General features: G+C 41.2%; 2 protein-coding genes and 1 pseudogene across 6 annotated transcripts in view; all 3 read right to left on the reverse strand.

The window, feature by feature from the left end:
- Positions 1-8,556, reverse strand: part of plcg2 (phospholipase C, gamma 2) — a 24,417-nt gene extending 15,861 nt beyond the window's left edge. For 2 of the 4 annotated variants that reach the window (XM_031565119.2, XM_031565122.2), the window contains exons 1-13: positions 8,103-8,266; positions 6,342-6,536; positions 4,343-4,492; positions 4,089-4,182; positions 3,661-3,708; positions 3,452-3,536; positions 3,112-3,195; positions 2,893-2,936; positions 2,541-2,613; positions 2,075-2,176; positions 1,798-1,916; positions 1,127-1,212; positions 753-870 (exon numbers count right to left, since the gene is read on the reverse strand). In XM_031565119.2, coding sequence (XP_031420979.1) covers positions 753-870; positions 1,127-1,212; positions 1,798-1,916; positions 2,075-2,176; positions 2,541-2,613; positions 2,893-2,936; positions 3,112-3,195; positions 3,452-3,536; positions 3,661-3,708; positions 4,089-4,182; positions 4,343-4,492; positions 6,342-6,528 — 1,190 coding nt within the window. In that variant the 5' untranslated portion in view covers positions 6,529-6,536; positions 8,103-8,266. Of the gene's footprint in view, positions 1-752; positions 871-1,126; positions 1,213-1,797; positions 1,917-2,074; positions 2,177-2,540; positions 2,614-2,892; positions 2,937-3,111; positions 3,196-3,451; positions 3,537-3,660; positions 3,709-4,088; positions 4,183-4,342; positions 4,493-6,341; positions 6,537-8,102; positions 8,267-8,373 lie in introns of those variants that run through there. The other 2 variants (XM_031565120.2, XM_031565121.2) reach the window with 2 other exon arrangements.
- Positions 8,557-9,573: 1,017 nt separating this feature from the next.
- On the reverse strand, positions 9,574-20,775 carry LOC105904656 (annotated as a pseudogene).
- Positions 20,776-22,701: 1,926 nt separating this feature from the next.
- Positions 22,702-24,477, reverse strand: part of LOC105900725 (1-phosphatidylinositol 4,5-bisphosphate phosphodiesterase gamma-2-like) — a 31,102-nt gene continuing 29,326 nt past the window's right edge. For both annotated transcript variants that reach the window (XM_042707360.1, XM_042707359.1), the window contains one exon: positions 22,702-23,903. In XM_042707360.1, coding sequence (XP_042563294.1) covers positions 23,898-23,903 — 6 coding nt within the window. In that variant the 3' untranslated portion in view covers positions 22,702-23,897. The remainder of the gene's footprint in view (positions 23,904-24,477) is intronic.

A 24,477-nucleotide genomic window follows, 5' to 3' on the forward strand; every position in this document is an offset into this window, starting at 1 on the left:
GCTTGCTGGTTCTGCTCCCATCTACCTAAATGCTCTTGTAAGGGCAAATGTTACACCCAGGACGCTGCGCTCGTCTAATGAGCGTCGTTTGGCACTGCCGTCTGTGCAAGCACGGCAATCCAGACTATTTTCATTTGTAGTTCCACGTTGGTGGAACGAACTGCCTAGTACTACCAGAGCAGGGGCGTCCCTCTCTACCTTCAAGAAGCTTTTGAAGACCCAACTCTTCAGAGAGCACCTCCCCTCCTAACTGGCACCTGACTAGCGCTTAACTTGCACTTCAGCAGTTACATTCCTGCACTTCTTTTTCCTTTTTTTCTAGGTCGTTGTTTTTCTAATTCTCATGTAAAGTAGTATTTATTGTTACACCATGCTTTTTATTGCTCTTAGCTTGACTGTTCTCTCCCTTGTACGTCGCTTTGGACAAAAGCGTCTGCTAAATGACTAAATGTAAATGTAAATGTAAACACTGTCCTACCGACGTCACTCACTTGACACTCATGCAACATCCTAACACACCCAAATGACACTCATCAAAAGGGCAACAGAAAATGTAACAGAGTCTCCATATATATTACAATCCTAAGAGACACACAAACACACACACACATCATACATATATACACACATCACTCACACACATTATGTATGACATATATACACACACATATTACACCCCCACCCCACCCTCCCCCTGACACACACACATGCACACAGGGTAATTCTTGGAATCTACGGCAGCTCTGACTCACTCTGAGGTCACAAAGGCATGCTCATTGATGGCCTTGACCACGTCCTCGAACTTGATCTTGGTTGTTCTCGTCCAGCCATGGTATATGATGGGGTAGTCTGGACTATCCCAGCAGTCCACTGTGACAAACACATTTTTTCCATCACATAAAAACACTACAAGGCCACAAGGAACTATTACCGTCACTTAACAGATCTATATGGGAATCATTAGAACCTTACTAGAACACATGCAGATAACCATACAGAGAACATATAAAATGCCAACTATGTTTAAAAAATTTGACTTAAAAAAAAATTGTAAATCAGCATTTTAACAACAATTAAAACAGCTGTTACTGTGAGGTTAAGTAAGAGGGACTGGGTGGGCACTGACACTCAATGCAGCGGCAGCCCAGTCTAAGGCAGCGCACATAGGCTTCTGTGGACGACTCGCTACGTATCTGATCACCAGTCAGGTACCTGCAATCACACACACACACACACACACACACACACACACACAGAGACACATTATTAACACACACGGACATATATACACAAACACACACACACACACAAACAAACACACACATAGACATATATACACACACACACACACACACACACACACACACACACATACACAAACACACCACATACACACACAAACACACATACACACACACAGACATATATATATACACACACACACTCACACAGATATACATTATTAACACACACGGACATATATACACAAACACACACAAAGACATATATACACACACACACACACACATATACACACATACACAAACACACACACATTATTAACACACACAGACATATATACACAAACACACACACACAAACACACATTATTAACACAAAGAGACACACATATACACACACACACACACACACACACACACACACACAAACAAACATAAACACACACACATACACACACACGCCACAACAGGGGATATCATCAAAAGGGCAGTTCTCTTGCATAGCTCCTCTGTATTTGCATGTGTGGTGAGGGCTGATCAGGGGGAGGAGACTAACGTGTTGTGGGAGGAGTTGATCCAGTAGTGAGATAAAGGGTTGTTCATATCCAGGGTGTTCACTTCCGAAAATTTCTCATCCCAGATGGAGTTCTCTTTGGAGAAGAGGAAATTGAGGAACTAATGAAGGGGGAAAGAAACAAAGAAAGAAAGAAAGGGGGAGAACGAGAAATTAAGAGGAGAGAAAGGACAGAATGAAACCGTGTAAGCGTACACAGACTGCAATCAGTAAAATGAAAGCGCTATCGTGACATCATCGACCTTGGGGTGGTGCGTACCTCTCCAACAGTAAACTCTGGGTCATTGGTCTTCCTCATGGTGTCATCTATGAAAGTGGTCATCAGCTCCCTCACCTGATTTAAGTTATACGCCCAGGTCTCCTGTGAGCGAAAGAGATTTAAGTTATACACCCAGTTCTCCTGTGAGTGAAAGAGATTGAAGTTATATGCCCAGGTCTCCTGTGAGTGTAAGAGATTTAAGTTATACGCCCAGGTCTCCTGTGAGTGAAAGAGACAGATAACAAGTATGTGTGTGTATGAAAGAGAGAGGGAGAGAGGGGAGGGGGGCAGACAGATATGCATTGTGCATGCAAAGTGTCTGCTAGATGTAAATACAATGTGGAACACACAGTATCCCTGAGACACACATTAAATTCATACATTTAAATTCATTACTAACATGTTTACTCCCTGGTAGATACAGTATTCTTAGTGCCTGAGGTATGAGGACCCAGCAAGATCTCACCTTCTGCTGGAGCTGAAGGAAGCGCTGGAAATCATAGAGCAGAACGGCAGAGGAGTCTGGTCTATCCGTGTTCCTATAAACACACAACACATACTACATCCCAACCAAACAACATGTACTAAATCTCAAACGCAACATATGTATAAAACTACATCTCAAAACACACATGTACTATATCTCAGACACACAACTACTACTACATCTCAATCAAAAAAAGATATTCTACATCTTAATTTGCTTCCATCTCAGTTACAACCACTGAAACATAACAACATTACAACATAAACTGCACAGCTTCAAAATACATTCTGCATTTTTCCAAAGTAATAATGAATAACAGGGGAAATCTCACCCCATAATGAATGCACAGGACTCCTTTTTAAACTCATCCAGAATCTGGAAAAGCATAATATGAACACGGACAAGTTAGTCCAGCCAAGAAATGTCAAGCTGCCGTGAACGTACAGACACAAATGCACGCACACATACACACACATACACACACACACATTATAAATGAAACACGTCATCAAATTGTAAAAAACTATATCGGTTTTGTATTTGTACTTACACTCTTCTGATTTTCAAACATTAAATAATTGTAGAATTTATGAAACTGCTCAAAGTCCAAAACATCTTTCTTTGCTGCGACCTCCTAAAACAAAACACAAATTAGGTTGATTTTCAAGCATTTCATTTCACAATGTTTGAATTTCAATATTGGAGATCTGTTGAAAAATGTTGAATAAAAAAGTGTGTCTGCTTCAAAAATGAATGCAAATGTTACAAAAATGCTATTAAAAAACTATATGTGACACTATAGCTAGTAAACCCAACTGGAGAACAGACAGGTGAAGACATGTGATGAGAGGAGAAAGGAGGAGGCAACACCAGAGGATTGGTATCAATACCGCAAATCGTTCCTTCAGGAATCGCGAGCCGGGGACCTTCATGTTGACTTGCGGCAGAAGAGATTTGAGCTCCTTCAGTGTGACTCTGCCAAAAAACAATGATGCATTGGCATTGTGATATAATGTAATATAATATCATATATGCTATATGTGCGCGGTCATATATGTTGATGGATGGTTACTTTTAAATGAGAACTCTAGAAAAATACCTGTTCCTCTTCGTCTGATCAACTGAGTACATCTGTTTCCTCAACCAGCTACAGATGGGGAAAAAAACAATTGGAATGGAGTTTCCAGGCCTGAATGAATGTAAATGCTTGTGTGTGTGTGCGTGTGTGTGTGTGTGTGTGTGTGTTTGTGTGTGTGTGTGTGTGTGTTTGTGTGTGTGTGTGTGTGTGTGTGTGTGTGTTTGTGTGTGTGTGTGTGTGTGTGTTTGTGTGTGTGTGTGTGGTGATGTGCATGGCTGTGTATGTTTGTATGTGTGTGTGTGTGTGTGTGTGTGTGAGTGTGTGTGTGTGTGTGTGTGTGTGTTTGTGTGTGTGTGTGGTGATGTGCATGGCTGTGTATGTTTGTATGTGTGTGTGTGTGTGTGTGTGTGTGTGTGTATGTGTGTGCGCGCAATTACAGATGCATGTACCTTTCTATAATGTCTGGTGTGGGAGCCACCAGTGCCTCCTCCCTCAGCAGTTCCAAACCTATCAGCCACTTATCTGCTTCTGCCATAGTGTCAGCTGAACAAAAAAACACAAACGTTATGTATACAGATACACAGACAACCAGGGAGAAACACACACACACACACACACACACACACACACACACACACACACAAACTGAAACATATTTACCTCCTAGACTCAGCGTATTCAGCACAAACTGACACATATTTACCTCCTAGACTCAGGGTATTCAGCACAAACTGAGACCCATAGAAGATTGTAAAGCAGGTGTTGTCGTCATGCTTGCACTTGGAGTCCTTAAAGCGCTCAAAATCCTTGGAGTTTCTGCCACGTCGAACCTCTCGAATCTCTGACAGATCCACTGTAGCACAGGCAGGTTAGACACCATTATTCTTGCATTACATAAAAGGTCTCCTGGTATTATAACACACTTCTCACAATGGAATAGAGTACAACGGTTATAGTCAACAGTCATTATACTGTACACTACCATGCATTATATACTGATCTCTGAATAAAGCTGTTTTACTAGTTACTACTATTACGCCCCTCTGCACCCCCACTGGCCTTGCAGTGGCAGAGCAACAGATTGTCCACACCTGAGAAGGGGCCCTGCATTGTTGCCTTCAGAAGGGGCCTTGCATTCTCACCATGCTTTTGAGACTGGTTAGGGTTAGGTTTTTTGTGCTTTGCGTTAATATATTTATCCCCTAGATTTCAAGTTAATTGATTTAATTGTTGAAATAAACCCCTATTTTTGCAAACTCTGTGGTCGTGTTGTGGCTCACGAGCCGGGGCGTAACATAAATGGGTCCTCGTCCACGATCTTTTGGACTTTTTTTTGTGGAGTTAAAGTGCTTCAGCTGCGTGGCTGTGCTGCCCTTCCATCAAAGCACTTGTTTGTTATTTTGATTTGTTGTTTTTGTTTATTGTGTTGGGTGGTTATCCCGGGTGGGGGTATGCTTCTGAGTTAGGCGGTGGACTATCTGTGGTCTGCTGTCTACTCTCGAGCTTAGCGTTCAAAGTCGCCTCGAGCCAAGTACACCACCGAAGACTAGGTAGGTATAGTTTCGGTTTTTTCGTAGGTATAGATTGAGAGTTGCTCAATAAGCTAAAACTAGTGACAGAGAGTGACAAAAGAGTTTTGTACGGTTTGTGTAGAGTTAATGTATTTCTGTGACCTGTGCTGCATTGTGAACTTTCAGTAGCTGGTGTTTGTCTGGCTTGTGGTAAGCCCTTTATAGTGTAGTATGAGCTTGGAGGTCTTAGGAAACCATTTGCTTCTGATGGTTTTGTGTTCAGTGCAGGTAGGCTATATACTTTTGGTGAGCTACCATGTGGTTTTTTGATTGTTGCAGCTGTGTGTGGAAATGCCCAGTTCATGCATCTAGATCAGCATTTATGGGTGCCTAGATGTGAATGTTCAGTATGGGTTTTTGTGCGCTTATATGTTTATCCCCAAAATTTCTAATTTATTTATAAAAAATAAACCCTATTTTTGCAAACTCCGTCATCTGTCTCCATTTTATGTTGTGGCTGACGAGCCGGGTCGTAACACTATGAAATACTACACACACATCAAAATGCCAAGCATATTAATGTAAAGTCACAACCATGTATAAAGACAAACGTAAAAGACGGTGTAAGTGTTACAGGGGGAAAAAAGAGTGAAAGACCCGCTAATGATCAGACTCGGTTTCTCTGTGACATGCACATGTGGATTTTGTATTATCTCACCCATTCTCAAAATTACTCAGAATTTTCTCAGCAACACACTGGTTAACGTCTATGGTGCCTAAAGTGAAATTCCACATCAGCACCTCTGCAGGACTGCTCTCGTCCTCCACTGAGTCTACACACAGTGCAATGCTGCCTCAGCTTCACTAGGGCAAAAGTGCTATTTCCTTCAGCAGTAACAAAAAGGCAAATATGCAAATACAAGACATAATTCAGCAGTGTCCTAGCATTCTTAATTAATTTGTTGTGGTCAGGGGTTATGGGGTTTTCTTTGGTTTGCTTACAGCTAAAAAGTGATGTTCTGGGAAATCAATATTTTCTGGGTTTAAGAAAGGTGAAAACTACCAATGATCTGGGGCCAGGATTAGGAGCTGTAGTTAAAGAAAGACTTCAGTTCACAGCACAGATCACATCTACAATTTTGGGAACAGGGGTACAGGTGAAGTGTCATGGCGTGGGGCGGCAACACTCACAGACTCCATCGATTTTGTCCGCCGTGCGGGTCCACGCCACCTGTTTGGTCTCCATGATGACCTGCACAGTGAGCCGCTCCATCTTCTGACGGAAGACGGTCATGACAATGCCCATCTCCAGGTCGCGCTTGACCTGGCTCTTCTTGTACTCCGTCAGCTCGCCCTGCTGCTGCCCCAGGCCTGCCATCGCTGCACCTGTGGTAAAAACAAAGAGGTGACTGCAGCAGAGGGAGAGACAGTATGGGAGAAGTAGAGAGAGTGTCCACTGATGCAGCGTGTGTGTTTGTGTGTGTTTGTGTGTGTGTGTGTGTGTGTTTGTGTGTGTGTGTGTGTGTGCTTGAGTGAGAGAGCATGGGAGACACAGAAAGAAAGAAACAAAGAAAGAAAGACTGCGGTCAGTGCATGGAAGACAGTCTCAGTTGATGATCTGGTGTGTGTGTGCTTGAGTGAGAGAGCATGGGAGACACAGAAAGAAAGAAACAAAGAAATAAAAGACTGCGGTCAGTGCATGGAAAACAGTCTCAGTTGATGATCTAGTGTGTGTGTGTATTTGGTGTGACAGAGACATAGACAGGCATATACATAGACAGAAAGAAAGGAAGAAAGAAGAAGAGAAAGAAAGAAAGATGACATGAGAGACAGAGTCTCAGCTGAGGTTCTGAAATACCGTGTGGGCCCAATATACAGACTGTGTGTGGAGGACAGTGCATGCAGGGTCAGAAACACATACAAAACTATGTGTACTCTCACTTTGAACGTTTTTCACCAAATACTTTTTTATTATCACAATCTCTCTCCATTTTAAATTCCTTTTTCTGATACAACAGCAATGTGTGCATCTGAAAGTTACACTGGGGCACATTCGAGTTTTCCAACCGGTTAGTCATTGACTGAAATGCAAATGAATTAAGCTTGGACCACAAAGAAACCACTTGTTAAAGTATTATATGAACAGTAGGCCTACTCGCTGAACCTGTTAAAATACTTCCAGGGCAGGCTGAGACCGAATTGGAGTTAAGAATGTGATATTAGGACAGCAGAAGTAGGGCCTACTTCCAGAAAATCTGTCACCATGAAACAGGTTGATAGGGCAGGTAACTCGTGAGACAACGATGTCTTTACACAGAAGGAAGAGTTGGATTCATTAAAACAAGTACAAATTCCATACAAATTCACCTTTCAACCTTGCCGGGTTTTCCCCTTGGAGCATAAACAAACATGTCAAAATGTTCCTCCAAGTCAAGACACACCTTCAGGGCTAGAAAAGTCAACCTAACACTGTAAGCCTACTAGCGCGTACACGAGGCATAAACTGGTTATCGCGTTAGAACAAATCAAGCATAGAGCTAAACAAAATAAGGAACACAACAGCCAAACCAAATGTATGTTTTAAACGCGTTATTTAAGCAGTCATTTTCGGCACACTGTCGGAGTTACACCTTTCTTAAGATTAAGAACGTAAGAATAACTCCGACAGTATGCCGGAAATGACAGCTCATATTAAGAGAAAACGGGCGCTCCAGTTTCGTGAAAGCTATGTTTGTCACCCGAAAAAGTGATGTGACAGTGTGAATCTGTAAAACTTGTAATGGTAAAATGCCATTCAATTCTGAGACGTTTTCGCTAACAGTGACATTCTCCTCATGTTGCACGGTAGATTACATTTCTTTTTGTGCCAACACTTTGACTTTTTTTCCAAATTTACTTTCACATCATTTACAGAACACGTGAAAAAATGCAAAATCATTAGAAGAAACTCACCCAAATATGACGACCAATTCTATGAAATTCCAACCCAATATCTCATGCAAAGTTATTCATCTTCTGCCCGTTACTTCTAAATAATGTCGCTTACAACTGCAAGCTTGACGGAACAGCAAATGGTCAGTTCCTCTATTCGCGTTGAAGGAGGAAGTAAAGTGAACTTGCATTATAAGAATAGCAGTAATAAAAGATCCGGAAATACAGATGCGATCTATGCAAAGTCGCCGGGACGCACGGGGACCAGGCGAAACTGCGACAAATAACCTACCTCTCAAGGCATGGGAATCAACTGGAATTTTGTCACGTAGGTTATAAAAATCGGTTAATCCACACAATTGTATAGCGGCATTTTGTTCCGAACCTTAAAGCAAGGTTACTGACGTGCAATTTACGCAGTCGCTCTCTAGTCATTTCCAACTGGGGATGTGGAATTGAAAGCACCTTGCAGAAGAGAGTAATCTCAAACTTTAAGTGGGGTTATTGAAGTGCACTAGTATAAAATGAATTACCATACACCCATTGTCTAATGTAAAATTAAATCATCCAATACTGTCCTGATACCTAAATAAACATAGCCTACATTTTGGTGGGCTTTGATTCCATTAAAATATAGAAAAATAACCAGGTGGAAGATCAACAAGGTTTTACTTTTAACTGTTTTTCGTTTTTCCAGACAAACATTTCCCATTCATGATGTAAATCCACTGTCTGCATGGAAATTGAACGTCTGGTTTGCATATCTACCGTCCCTTTCCCGCTTCATTTCCATGAAGCTGGCAGAAGCGAAGTCGAACTCTAGAGAAAGCGACCCTAACAGAAACTTCTGCAGAGAGAACGTGATGACTTCGCTTAGTGACATGTAGAACTGGTTCAGGAAGTATAACTTCCTGTGAACCACCTGCAATGTGTTCGTTGGAATGACATTTTACGTAGAAATAACTGGATTAAATATTTGTCTTTAGAGTATGATAGGGAGTAAAGATATGGAGTGACTCGCTCTCTGTAACCACACGTTCACACCTGTTAATTAAGAGTACATTTAGAGTATCAGACTCATTGTTATTCTTTATTCAGTTCAGCCATAACGTTCAGTAAATTGACCAACGCCAAATTCTACTCACAACCAGACCAAATAATGTTCAAAAACAAATCCTAATTTCAAAATCAGTTTCCTTGTTAACAAGGTCCTTAACATAATTCCTACATCTTCATAGGAAACATCTCCACACATTAACACACTTCAATACATTTTGAATGAGATTACCCTGGACAACATCTCGAGACAAACGAAACCCAGCGGCCTGCTGGTTCAAGATATATTCAAATCCATATTTATATTTACAACAGAATAATACACACAAAAGTGAAATTGAGGTAATATTCATCCGGATTATTTAACGCCGTGTCTCTCTGAATGACGTCCGTGTCTTATTCTCCCATCGCAACACCTTCACATGGGTGCATCTACTCTCCTCTTCTTCCTCCATCTTCCCCTCCACCACTACTGCTCGTCCTCCTCTGGCTCTCTCAGGCCCTGGCTGTGTAACGTCTTCCCGGCCATCTCCATCATGGCCTGGACTTCTGGGTCTGCATCTAAAATACTCCTCTTGTTCTCGTCCTGTCAAACATATCAGTGGCACAGTACATGGAGCGTGCCATTCACTTACCAGAGTTAATTATTCGTTATTCATGTTAATACACATTTGTCTGAACAAGCGGACTATATACAGTATATATATGTATTCGTTTGGTTGTGTGCTAGTAAATAGGTGTGTGTGTGTGTGTGTGTGTGTGTGTATATGGGTCTTAATGAGTCTACTTGTGTATCTTTGTACCTACAAGTCTATGAGTGTGTGTCTATGTCTATCTGCTTGTTCGCATTCGTACAAATCTGCTTGTGTGTCTGTGTGTTTGTATGTTTCTGTTTGTTTATATCTGTGTCTGTGAGTGTCTGTGTCTGTCAGAGTGTGTATGTGTTTGTGTGTGTGTGTGTGTGTGTCAGGTTCTGACCTGTTCCTGTTCTGGGGGCTCACTGACGGCCCACACCTCCAGAGCGTCCAGCCTGAAGTCCTCCTCGGCTGAGAACTGGGGACTACCATATGTGGTACACTTCGGCCGAGCGACCAAACTCACTGTCCAGCCACAGCCCAAAGTAGCCATGCTGCCCTCCCATGCCCTGAGACAGACAAGAACACAAGGAACCAGAACACAAACAACACACAGAACACACAGCTTTATGTCACGGGTGAAATATTTTAGTTACACAAATGCAAAAAGCATCAAAATTGCCCATTAGATGTAATTTAATATACAGACAGGTGTTCCTTTTTTGCAAAAATAGGACGGTGGTGAAAATTTCAAGGGTCTTTTGTTCCTCATTAATTACACAGCCACCTACCAAAACAATTCAATAATTTGACTTGAAATAACTCAAAACAATGTGCCTTGTCTTAGTTATTAGCTTCCACATAGTCTGTTAGCATTCCGCAGCTAACTGTGTAACAAACACTGGTAGCCAAGGGCAGCTGTCAATTATTCACTGCATTGGTTAGCTATCAGATAATAGTTGATCCCTGAAGGCCTCAGATATCCAATCAAAATACAAATATTCCACAGAGCCATGTCATAAATACCTGCACTATATTGTGCTGTGTAACAACTTCACAGTACACGAACGATAAAAATGTGCCTAGAGGTCAATGTGCTAAAATGAGATCATCTGATCCACATCCTCTACATATGCTGTCGTGTACCTACCCTGTAGTTTCTACAGTAATAATAATAATAATAATACATCAAATTTATATAGCACTTTTCAAAGTTCTCAAAGACACTTAAAACAAAGACATAAAAAAAGAAAAGAAAAGAATACAAAAAACATGGGGTGTGTGTGTCCTTGCAACAGGACAAGAGAGAGACAAAGTGCATGCTGCTGGGTTTTAGATAGGTGTTTGTGATGATTTCAGTGTATAAATAGAGGAACCCCTTTCCCTACTACCAGAAGTTTAGGAATCCTGTAGAGAATATGTCATGTCTACCAAAACAACACATTTGCATAGTATATGAATAGGAATGGTGAGTACCATAGTGACTACCATATAAATCATAATGAAGTGTGTGCTGTGTGTGTGTGTGTGTGTGTGTGTGTGTGTGTGTGTGTGTGTGTGTGTGTGTGTGTGTGTGTGTGTGTGTGTGTGTGTGTGTGTGTGTGTGTGTGTGTGTGTGTGTGTGTGTGTGTGTGTGTGTGAGTGTCCAAGTGTGGGTTCACACACACAGAACTCCCTCACCAGTCCGTTGGGCATGGTCTGTTGTCCATGGTTCAGATATATGTAATGCTGGTTGTAGCCGATGCCGGTGTACACACGCATGCAAGGGAACACGGAGAAGAGGAAGCATCTGGAGTCTCCTGTTTAGGCAAAGCACCACAAACCACATTATTTACAACCAAACACAGCCCACACATGCATACAGACTCTGACAATAGCCCCTCACAAAACACCACCCGCAGGATCGACACATCCAACACGGTCAAAGCATTTCAGAGTTAATTTATTCAAGGGGAGGTTCAGGAAATTGAATGCGTTGTCCAAACATCAGATGGATGACTGAATTATATGTATTTATTGTATATATGATTTCTATTGGTATTTTGAGCATGAAACCTCTCTCGGACTGGAGCCCAAATGGATGGGATTAAACTGGCTGGAAACTGAACAGAGCAACAACAGTGTCTACTAAAGTTCCCAGGTCCCCACTACACCAAAAAACTGCCAAGGCTGTATTACAACATCATTATTATTATTATTATTATTATTATTATTATATTTAATGGCCATAACAAATTGTTGTTAAAAGCCCCATTCCTTCCACCCCTGTAATACCAGCTCAATCTCTTGATCCAGTATTCACAGCATGATGAGTGATTACGACAGTCATAAGCCACCATATCCCACTACTGCCATTATGGCTTTCCACTGCTGCTAAAAGGTCCACGCACACTGGAAGTGTGTGCCAATAAAACCTGACAATTATTATTATTAATTATATAAAACCTGACAGTTATGTTAAAGGCTTAATCCCTCTCATCTCTGTGAGGAGAAGCGCATCATATCTGCGTGTCACTGTTGTTTAATTTCTTTTCAAAGTTTTTCTACTTGTTGCCCCTCACCCTGAAACTGGGGCCTGATCTCCAGGCTGTGGGAGGCGAAGCCGCCGGCAGCAGAGGCGCCAGGAAGAGCATCAGGGGCAGGTCCAGCAGGCTCGGCGCCTTCCCCCAGGAGAACTCGCGGCACAGGGGGAGCAGGGTGGGGGGCGGCCTGGAGGGCAGCGTCACCAACAACCCCTCACTCACCAGCAGGTCCAGGTAGACAGCCACAGAGGAGATGCGGAAGATCCAGTCCTCCAGACAAGGGGTATCACATGCCTGCTGGTCTGAGAGACAAAGTGGGGGGGGGGGGGGGGGGTTCAGAGGAAGGGAGGCAAGGGGAGGGTCAGAGGGCAGTGGTTAAAGGTTCAGTGCGTGATTTGCAACAACCAATCTAATGACAACCCTCCTTTTGTGTTCCTCAAGCAATGTGTTGATCGGCTGGTCCCGAGTCACTATGTTTGTTTCCCATTTACAGAACAAAGACTGTATACAAACAACATGGCTTTTTTTATGCACACACAGAACGGACAGCTATAAAAATCGTGTGGAGCAAATCGTTGAATTTAGCACAGCACAGTGTATTGGATTAGAATCACGGGTGTTTTTTTTTACACAGATTAAAGACATATGACGCGACATGAACTTCAGAGGGGTGACTTTTCAAGGGATAAATGTGTGACAAAGGTAACAGATTCTGGTTTGAGAGAAATCCATTTAGTTTCTCCCTAGATCAAGCTGGATTATACCACTTCCAAACATCAAAACAGTTATAAAACAGCATTATCTTTTTACTGGATGAAATTTTATTATCTATAAAAGTCGTACCAATGATTTTGACCTTAATTGAACAGAAGAATCATGTGTCCCCTCCTACCAATCAAACCTACACTAGTAACTGTCTCCCCCTCTCGGCAAGTGCGAAACCCTCAACTGACACTTTGATCTCTAAACTCAGCTGTTCAGCCAGGAGCTTCACCCCTCTGGCACCGTCTCCCATGTGCTCTGGCTTCCAGCTTGATGCCAATACCAATTCATGTATATATTGTATTTTTAAAGCTAACTTGAATCTCAGTTGGAAAGCGAGCAGATGAAAGAGGGACAGAGAGAGGGCGCAGGAGAGAGCAGTGACGTGCAGTGAGGTTCGTGGCTGGTGAGCAGTGGTGGAGGAAGTACTGAAGTTTAGTACTTAAGTAAAAGTACAAGTACCCAGGAAGATAAAAGTAAAAGTGAAAGTAAAAGTACTACATCAACAATCCTACTTAAGTAAAAGTAAAAAGTACTTACTTTTAAATGTACTTTAAGTATTAAAAGTAAAAGTACTTACGCAATGGGTTGTCTCTCAATGTCTAGGCTGTGCCATTTTGATAAAGAAATAGCTACTGGTAATAAATGCTTCTACAGATGTCACTACTAGTAATAATTATAAGTAACAACATTTGTTAATTGGAAAGGTTGGTGTACTTATTGTGCCTACCATCTGTAATACTGTTCACACTATATCTTACAATTCTGCGGATGACAAGTTATCTACCAGGGATTATTTGCAAAGTTAATACCATTAAGCCAAACCAATAAAGACACCATGTGATATCTTTAAATATTTTATTTAATTGTAAACGTGTAAAAAAGGGAAACATGGAACATGAAAAACAAATGTGATTGTAAAACTGGACAGAACAAGGCACGCTAGCTTGACATAGCTAACCTACCAGCTTTATCTTACCACTACGTTAAATATATAATGAAGGTCCAATCATGTTTTTTTGATGCTATTGCTGTATGTCAACATGCATTTCGCTAGATAACATTATAATATCATGTCAGTAAACAAATTAAATACATATATCAATATTCAAAAGTCAGGGACATTAACTTAGCATAGCAATCACTCTGCTTACCTCGATATGCTACTTTAAATTTGAGGGCGAATTATTGAAGGCTAGCAACTCCTTTTTTTGAGGGAGACAGGAAACGCATTGAAACCTCATAGACATTAAACGATCCTAAGAGAAATAATCAACGGAGAAATCAACGGAGCTGCCGCTGTACTTCCAAAACCAAATTTATTCTTGAGGTTCCAAACATTTTCAAATTGTAACTGGCTTTGAATGTGAGAAGTCGATCGAGTTATCTTCTTTCCCGTCGTTTGAAGCATACCTTTTAGCTCCGGCATTGGTCTCCCATTATTGATCACTTCACGTTTTGATTTTGATTGAAAGTCCAGTTTTGAGAAATGTTTTAGCTTAGCAATATAATCAGCATAAACCAACCGGTAAGCTCTCGCACGCTCCCTTCATTGAGGCAGAGGTGCTGTGTCACCTCCGTGCTTTTTCATTATCATCATCATTGTTTATTCAGGGAGAATTGACTGAGCACAGGGCTCTTTTGCAGCAATGCCCTATGAGGCTACATAGTACAGAAGAACAATAAATAAACAAACCATAACAAAACAAAACAGACAAAATAAATTAAAAAAACACATTAAACTACTCAGAAATTAAGTATAAAACAATAAATAAATAAAATAACAAAGTAAAACAAATTAAATCAGAGAATCATTTAAAACAACAGAATTGAGGCACATCCTTATCATCTAAAAGGCTCTTAAATTGGTTGACAGACAAATACTTGGTTAATTTCAACTCCACTTGAACAGTGTTCCATTTATGGGAAGCAAAGAACTTAAAAGCTATTTTACCTATATTAGTTTTTGTAAGGGGGATTTCAAGGGAGATGAGGCTCTGTGACCGTGTATTATGACAGATGGATTTTAATTTTAAAAGTGACATGAGATAATTAGGCACTTTTCCCACTAAGGCTTTATAAACAAATAAAAGACAGTGTTTTTCCCTCCTGTCTGCTAGAGGGGACCAACCAACATTCTTGTATAAGTTACAGTGGTGGGTCCTGAAAGCGTCTCCTGTAACAAAGCGAATAGCACTATGGTAAACAGAGTCCAGGAGTTTTAAGGTAGAGGGTGCAGCATACATGTAAACAATGTCACCATAGTCAAGAACTGACAAAATTGTTGATTGCACTATTTCCATTCGGTTTTCAAAAGTAAAACAAGATCTTATTCTATAAAGAGCACCCAGTTTAATTTTAACCTTCTAGCTAGGTCAAGAACATGTGATTTAAATGACAGCCTATCATCTAGCCAGATACCTAGGTATTTATAGCAAGGAACTTGCTCAATATTAGTCCCAGAACGGGTGCATATCCTATGGGTGGGGGGGACATTATTTCTACCATTTTCAATGCGGTTTATCCATAGACATGTATATATGTCTATGGTTTTATCTCAGATCAACACGACTAAATAGGTTCTACGCATGCACTAAACCCAGTTCGTGAGGGATTGCGCAATCTGGGGTGAGGCACCAGCTATGTTCGGATTCATAGATAGCTGTCTAATCCTTGATCTCTTGTTGGACAGGTGTCTGACGAGACAGGTCCTTTCGGGGGAAGGTATCTCAAAAACCTTTGATTTCAAACAGTCTATTAAGATAGCATGTACGGCAACATGAGGCTTTGGGAAAAAAGCGCTACATTGGGAAATATAGAAATCGTTGAACCTCTGCTGTTTCGCACCTCCAGGTTGTACCATCTCAATTCAGGTACCTAATTCTTGTTCATCTTTTTTTTGCAAAAAATGAACTATCAACTAAAACCCATCAACCTACCGAACAGTGCTTGAAGCGCGTCAACCTAAAGCTGGATAAGGAACTTGGTTTTACATTCACTATGGGCATAACTTTGGTCCGCCTGCAGCAGTTATCTTCTCTTCTGCTCTAGCGTATTATATTAATAACTTTGTATTCTAATTAATATCTATGTATCAAATTAATGTCATATAAAAAAGTACTAAAATATATTACAGTATGGAATATACAAACTCAATGTCTTATGGACACACAGCATACAATTTCGAACAATACTTCATCCAAGTTTATCGCGCAGAACAGCGCTTACAATACGGTCGACACTATACTCTTGTGGTGGGAAAAGGGTACTGCATGTACCCCCCCCCAAACAAATGTCACCAGCCGCCACTGGGTGCTAATTATAAACGTAAAACAATGTGTTTTTTAAGTGATGAAAAATCATGTTCCCCCTATTCCTCAAAGTGGTTTGGTTCACATGCTGTTTCCAACTAGCGGGGCAGCTCCGTGTTTCAGTCAATCAGCCCAGTACACGGTCAAATTGTGAGGAAAGCAGCCTCACTAGTAAATCCTTTACAAGTAAAAGCCTTTTCTGTAACATGAAAAGTGACATTTTTCCTGCTTTGTCCAAAAGCTCAAACTTGAGCTTGTTAACAATCATTAGCTAGTGGCTTAACCAGCGTGCTGATTAAAAAGAGGCTGCTTTTGGGCAAGGCACACACACTCCTCTCTTTCCTCCTCTCTCCCCTGTCACTGCCGCTATGCTACACGATATGTAAAGGATCTCATTCTCAAACGCAGTTCTTACAAACTTCCCGGGACAATTCTGGCATTCATGAAAGTTTTCTTATCTGGTATTCGTTCTTAACTTTGAACAGAATTTAAGAACGCTAAATAGCAGTCCTAAATCGGACAGATTGGAGTGCACCCATGTTCTTAAGGGCTGAATTTGTGAGAAATCGTTGGTGATTGCGTTCACATCAATTCTACGACATCCTCGGATTTAAATAATTATAATTATAAATATGAGAACATTTGTGTCATAAACAATTCCGTTTCACATTTAAAGCCATGATTCTACGAGGCATCCTGAAGTCCTAACATAAATAAAAGCACTACACGAACACTGCAAATGGCATTGAATAAATAAATAAGCACTAAACTCAAGCGTGGATATAGCCTTAATGGAATAGAATGGAGAAGACGCTCATTTGCAGCTAAATTCCTCCTTGAAGAGCGTTCATTTGCGTTTGCACTTTTGACATTATTTGTCTGTGAGTAGATATTTTGTGTAAGTACATTTAATGCAGTTTAGAGAATAAAAAAATGACGTTGAATTTCTGTTTGTAAATTCGGTATTTAGCAGTTAAGTTATGCTAGCTCTTGTGGTATCGTGCTACCTTTATGCCACATTATTTGACGGCAAATGTATGTGTTTCTTTATTTCTGTCTGTTCCAGACAGTTTTACAAAATCAAACGTCCTGTATGAATAATTGCATGCTGATAACTTCAGTAAACTCAAGCAAAATAAGACTTGTGGATTCACTTGAAATTCATTATCGTTATTCTGCAAAGAAAAGTGTTATCTAGCTGTCTAGTCGTGCAAGGTAGCAAATGCAGTACGAGGACAGCATAGAGAGAGAGAGAGAGAGAGAGAGAGAGCGATAGGGCCAGACAGCAATTTTTGTGTGCCGCCCCCAGGAATTACTCTCTGAAATTTTACCATGTATTGTCCCCCCCTACAACGAAATGGGATCTCTGCTCCTGCCCACAAAGCACACAGATTAGTCCTCATGAGGCCTAACAAGGTACACCTGATCTCAACTGGTGACGTGTTTGAAAGAAACCTGTCCAAAAAATCATACTTCACACCTTCAACCTCACCACAATGGGCAAGACCAAAGAGTTGTCCAAGGACGTCTGAGATAAGATTGTAGACCTGCACAAGGCTGGAATGGGCTACAAAACCATCGGCAAGCAGCTTGGTGAGAAGCAGACAACTGTTGGTGCGATTATTTGCAAATGGAAGCAACACCAAATAACTGTCAATCGCTCTAGGTCTGGGGTTCCATGCAAGATATCCCCTCATGCGGTATCGGTGATCATCCGAAAGGTGCAGAATAACCCCAGAACTACACAGGGGGAGCTTGTGAATGATCTCAAGGCAGCTGGGACCACAGTCACCAAGAAAACCATTGGCAACACACTACACCGTAATGGTTTGAAGTACTGCAGCACTCGCAAGGTCCCCCTGCTCAAAGAAGCACATGTACAGGGCCGTCTGAAGTTTGCCAATGGACACTTGAATGATTCTAAAGAGGATTGGGAGAACGTGATGTGGTCAGATGAGACCAAAATCAAGCTCTTTGGCATCAACTCGACTCGCCACGTTTGGAGTGGGAAGAATGCTGAATATGACCCCAAGAACACCATCCCCACCGTGAAGCATGGAGGTGGAAACATTATGCTTTGGGGCTGTTTCTCTGCCAAGGGTACAGGACAACTCAACCGCATCGAGGGGACTATGGATGGAGCCATGTACCGTGGAATCTTGGGGCGAGAACCTCCTTCCCTCAGCCAGGACAATGAAAATGCAACCTTAAGGATTTGGAGAGGATCTGCAGAGAGGAGTGGACCAAAATCCCTCCTGAGATGTGTGTAAAGCTGGTGACCAACTACAAGAAACGTCTGACGTCTGTGCTTGCCAACAAGGGTTATTCCACCAAGTACTAAGTCATGTTTTGCTAAGTACTCCAGTAGCAGCCCATAGGTTGAGTATGAAGTATGAAGTATGAGCGGCATGACTTTTGTTCTCAATGGTTTCTGGCTGAATTTGGTCTCAAAATGACCGGAATATCTTGAATGAATGTCACTTCATGGTGCATATATAAACATGCGTATTCCAGTCATTTTGAGACCAAATTCAAGTGTCTACGACTTTCAGAAGCTGAGATACGGACGAGCACGCGTGGCAAAATCTCAATGTTGGCTAGGGTGACAGTAAACGACAGCATCCTAGTTTTGTTCCTCAGGATCAAATTAGCCAGAAACAGTTGAGAAAAGTCATGCCGCTCATACTTTATACTCAACCTATTACCTGCTACTCCAGTAAAGGGTTTAAATACGTATTTTCCGCGATCAAATGCAAATCAATTCAAAACTGTTATAAAATGCAGTTTTCTGAGTGTTTTTGTTGATATTCTGTCTCTCACTGTTAAAATAGACCTACCATTACAATAGATCACACATTTTTTTGCAACTGGCCAAACTTGCAAAATCGGCAGGGGGTCAAATACTTATTTTCCCCACTGTACACATTGGGCCTCATTCTCGAACGCAGTTAAGAAGAATTTAAGAAGGAATTTCTTCTGAATTGGATTTAGGAAAACATTTGGCATTCATGAAAGTTTTCTCATCTGGGATTTGTTCTGAACTTCAGAAGACTTTCCAAACTCGAAATAGCAGTTGTAAATCGGCAAAGATTTCTCAAATGCGATTCCTTAAAAAACCACAAGATGGCCACATGGGCCATCTTGTGGTTTTTTGAGGAATCGCATTCAAGAAAACTCTCCGTGTTAGAAGTGAGAAGTGTTAATGAATTTGTGAGAAATCGTTGGTGATTGCGTTCACATCAACTCTACAGACATCCTCGGATTAAAATAATTATAATAATAATAAATACGAGAATATTTGTATCATTAACAATTACGTTTCACATGTATAGTCATGATTCTACGAGGCATCTTGATGTCATAAAATAAATAAAAGGACTACACCAGAATGCTGCGCTTGTCTCGTGAGCGTCGATTGGCACTGCCGTCTGTGCAAGTACGGCAATCCAGCCTATTTTCATTTGTAGTTCCACATTGGTGGTACGATCTGCCTAGCACTACCAGAGCAGGGGCGTCCTTCTCTACATTTAAGAAGCTTTTGAAGACCCAACTCTTCAGAGAGCACCTCCCTTCCTAACTGGCACTTCGACTAGTGCTTAACTTGCACTTACAGCAGTTACATTCCTGCACTTCGTTTTTATTATTATTTATTTGTATGTAAAGTAGTAGGCTATTTATTGTTACACTAGGTCTCTACTGCCCGTAGCTTGACTGTTCTCTCCCTTGTACGTCGCTTTGGACAAAAGCGTCTGCTAAATGACTAAATGCAATTACTGGTTTACGAGTTGCTTTCGTGTAGATTCGGTCGATTCCGACTGCACACGTCACTACGGTTGCGTGCCCTTATAAGCAGCTGTCGGGGCGTGTATGTATGCAAATTCAGGAGCACGAGAACGCGCTTTCAATTTAGGAAAACTCTTCCAGTGGAGCACAGCTCAGAACACTTCGGCTGCATAGGAACACATTTTCAAGCGTTTATGAATTTGGCGGATGTCTTTTCCTTACGTTGTTTTTCCGAAGCCCGTAAGAAACATTTCAGAAGAAACTTCAGAAAATGTTCGAGAATGAGGCCCATTGTCGCTTTCCTAGCTGAGGGATGGCGTCAAGGGCAGAAGGACTGAGAGTGATAACTCTGCTACTGTAGCTGACATACCTGCTCGCATTGCTAGGCCCAGTATATTGTGGCGTATAAATCTTTTTTTTTTTTGCTGGCGCGTCGGTTTGAACAGGACATTGACGTGCTCAGCGAAGGGGGTGGGTGTCACTCTCGTACTGTTTCTCCTCGCCCCAAGAGGAAGCCCAAGGACTGACGGCGGAGGTGTCACGACACAGACACTGTTACTGTAGAGTCACAAATGGGTGGAGTGATGCGAGTGCTAACAAACCGGCGTTCCAATCTGTGGTAACCACTCCCATTCAGACTGCTGGGGGGAGGGCCTAGAACTCACTGTCCGGCCTCCTCCCTCATTGGCAGCCTCTGTGAAGTCACTCTGCTTTGATTGGCTGGCAGGAGCTGGTACCTTCCTGTTTCCCTGTCAAGCACACTGTGTGTGTGTGTGTGTGTGTGTGTGTGTGTGGACACTTCTGGGGGTGTTTTAACTTGAAATGTATCATGTATGGAGAGGCTTAGACGAACATGCGTTTGTGAGGCGGTGCTCCCATAAGTGGACCATTTGTGCCAGTGGGCATGTGGGTGCTGGGGGGGTCCCTAGGACCAGTGACCCAGAGGAGACTCTTGAACCCTGACATCCTGTATTCTACATGAGAAAAAAAAACATGTGAACATTTCAAAAGGGTTAATCTGCTCCTCGCTACTCAAGGATATGGCAGGAGTGTGGGTTGGGGTGAGGATTTATTACTGTAGATGAATTACGTTCTTAAAAGAGGACATCTCTCTCGTATACACACACACATCATATCTCCATCCTGTGAAGCTTTTAGTTTTTTGCTTTAGTGTTTCCTCCACTAAAGGTCACTTCTACCCAGACTCCTGACCTATTATATGATATTTTTGTTTTGTTTTATGCTTTTTTGGAGAGATTTATATTGTTTATATTTATATTGCGGCCCCACCGTGCTGCTGCTGCGCGACACCAAGGGCCACGTGTTCGGGAGCTACTCAAGGATATGGCAGGAGTGTGGGTTGGGGTGAGCATTTTTCTCGTATACACACACATATACACACACACATCATATCTCCATCCTGTGGAGCTTTTTTTTTTTTTTTGCTTTAGTGTCTCCTCCTCCACTTCTCCCCAGACTCCTGACCTTTATTTTTCACCCACACTGTTCATATTATAACTTGATAACCTGCTCAGATATGTTTTTTGTTTTATGCTTTTTTGGAGAGACTTATATTGTTGAAAGTGTGACTGCGCTTGAGTCTTAAAACGGGGCAGGGAGGGGGTCTGCCTCTTGAGGTCCCTCCACTTCCCATGTTGGCGCAGTCATGTACATAAATGAACTACATCACCCATAATTCCTGGAGGTTTTTTTTGTTTTTTGCTTTTTGCAGATAGAATCCTTGACCCCTTTATTTCCTCCTGTCTGTGTTTAAAATGCTTTTACAGCTGGGTTACTGCTGCTGCTGATCCTGTGGCTGTCGTAATGAAAAATACAAGAACTTTCAACAGGAAAAAAAGAGAAAAAATAAACATATGATGTGAAATAATAAAACAATATGTGAATATGTTTCAAGTGTGAGTTCTGTGGTCTTTACTTTATGCTGTTATTAATGTAGCAACAACAAGGTAACTACACCCTTTTTAACCTTTTAGAGGCACTGTGAGCTTCTTATGCTTGATTCCTCTGTTAGGGTTGAGGTGTAGAAAGAAAGAGCAGACAGGACAGCTGTGTTTGATTTCCTCACTTTCAGATGGTCCAGCTAATAATTAGAAGTGTAGGAACTTGTTATTGTCAAATAAAAATACTTGTAGACATCTGGAATGATGCGATTTTGAAGCCATGAAAAGGCATTCTCAATATTAATATGCACTTTACATTGTGGACTTCTATTGTCAACAAATTAAATAAATACACCTCAAAGTATCCACATGTACAGCAGACAAAGGAGCACTTGTTCAGGGGGGTGTTCCAAGTAAGTTTAATGACAAACCTGGGTAGGTTTATTCCGAGTAAGTAGTAATCCTCCTAAAAGATGAGCCCTGTGACCTTTTTATGCTAGGAGAATGAACCCATATGATTCTTCTATTAGGAGGCTTACCACTTAACTTACTCAGGTTAGTCACTAAACCACATTCTTGGAATACGCCCCTGAACTGTCCTTTAGAAAAAACATTGTAGGTCCAAAAGCATTCATTTTTTAACAAAAAAAAATCATCACTGAGCCCAAAATGCCAACTGTGGGGAGACAAACAAAAACAAAAAAACAGTGAAGAGTGAGGGCAAGTTTATTTTCACACACGGCTATCAGAGTTAAACAGAGTGCAACTAAAGCCATTCATCTTTATTCACACCAAGTCATACAATATCTGTCAGACAAAGTGATATTATTATTATTAGGATGATAATTATTACTATTCCGCATACAAATAAGACACATTACATCTTAATAAACACAAATGATATTCCATCACAAGTCTCCCTGTTGTTTGTGACTCCCATCCTTGCATATTTTATAGAGAAAACGTCTTTTCAACAGGCTGGAAATGAGGATTCCTATGTACTGTACATTATCTAGCTCCTGTACGTCAGCAACACATGAACTTCTATATTCTCTAACAGTCTGAAATAATTCCTCTAAGCTTAACCTTCATATACTGTACAGCTGAATTTACAGTCATGTACAGTACAGTGCAACCCTTTCATGTATTTTTTTTCGCATTTTTTGTACCAAGTACTAAGTGAAGGTCTTTTATTTTCAATAAATTAACAAAACACTCCAAATACCTGTTTTTGCTACCGCATTGTGGGGTAAGTCAAGTATTGTGTATAGATTGATAAGAAAAAATAATTAATTTCAAGAGGAGTCTGAAACATAACAAAATGTGGAAAACTTGAAAGGGTCTGAAAACTTTCCGAAAGCACTGTACATGAGCAGGACTCTAGTCATCCAGGTGCAATGTAACGGGCTCATTAAATCCATGGTACTCCAATCTAGCTCCTTGGCCTTCCCTGCGCTGAAAATCATCCATGATGCCCTGCTCTGAGTGCTCTCAACTGAACCTGACTGAAATGTAACTGTTGGCTGACTGATGTGTTGAGCTCATCAAGAGAACGTCTGATAAGTGCAGTCAGATCTGCAGAGTAGTAAATTAAATGACCTGAGTAGTGAACAGTTGTGTGTAACACAAGTTAGGTGGCAGGTACATACCAGATGGCGGGTTCTTGGAAAGAAAATGTCAAAGAACATTTTGTGACTGGAGATAATTTCAGCTGTATTTCAGTATTCCTGCATTTGGCTCCAACGTTGACTTGTTTCTTCCTCAAAACAGCTCAAATGCACCAATACATGTACCCTGTTATATCATGCAATGTTTTGTGAGTGTGTGTGTGTGTGTTCCGGAGAGAGCAACAGGAGGCTTGGCATTCTCTCAGGAGTAGAACTTGCTGTTGTTGATTTTCTTCTCTTTAATTCTGCAGGGAGAGAGGATGACGTGACTGAACCTCTCAAAATATATTAAGCAGTAGGAACTATGAGTGCTTTTCTACATGTCCTGTACTCTACACATAATAATTATGTACCTTTATATACTGTGCATACATACATATATATACTGTATATGCGCAACATATTATTTTGCATTCAACATGTTGTATGGGACAGTATGAGCCTTGAGGTGCCATGGGCTGAGGCTTATAAACAGTTCAGATTAAAGTGGAAAGTGGCACTAGCAATTCAGTTCACCACCAGGGCAAACAGTACCATCAGTGCTGGGCCTGAGGTTCAGCAGTGAGGAATCCTTCTCTAGGCTCAGAGGCAGACAGGATAATAATGTGAGAGTTCTAGTGTTTCCATGACTACTCCACACATACAGTGGACGTCATGTTAAAGGGGCGATTTGTTTTTATTGTTAAAATAACTAAAATGCTTAGGAACTTATAATAGGCATGATAAAAAAAGGGTGTTTAACACTTTTTGTGCACATTGTCTGTTAAACATGAAATAAATCCATTTAAAACTCTGAAGCGAATTAAGAATGCATAGATG

This window comes from Clupea harengus, chromosome 3 (assembly GCF_900700415.2).
Source record: "Clupea harengus chromosome 3, Ch_v2.0.2, whole genome shotgun sequence".
Taxonomy (NCBI): domain Eukaryota; kingdom Metazoa; phylum Chordata; class Actinopteri; order Clupeiformes; family Clupeidae; genus Clupea; species Clupea harengus.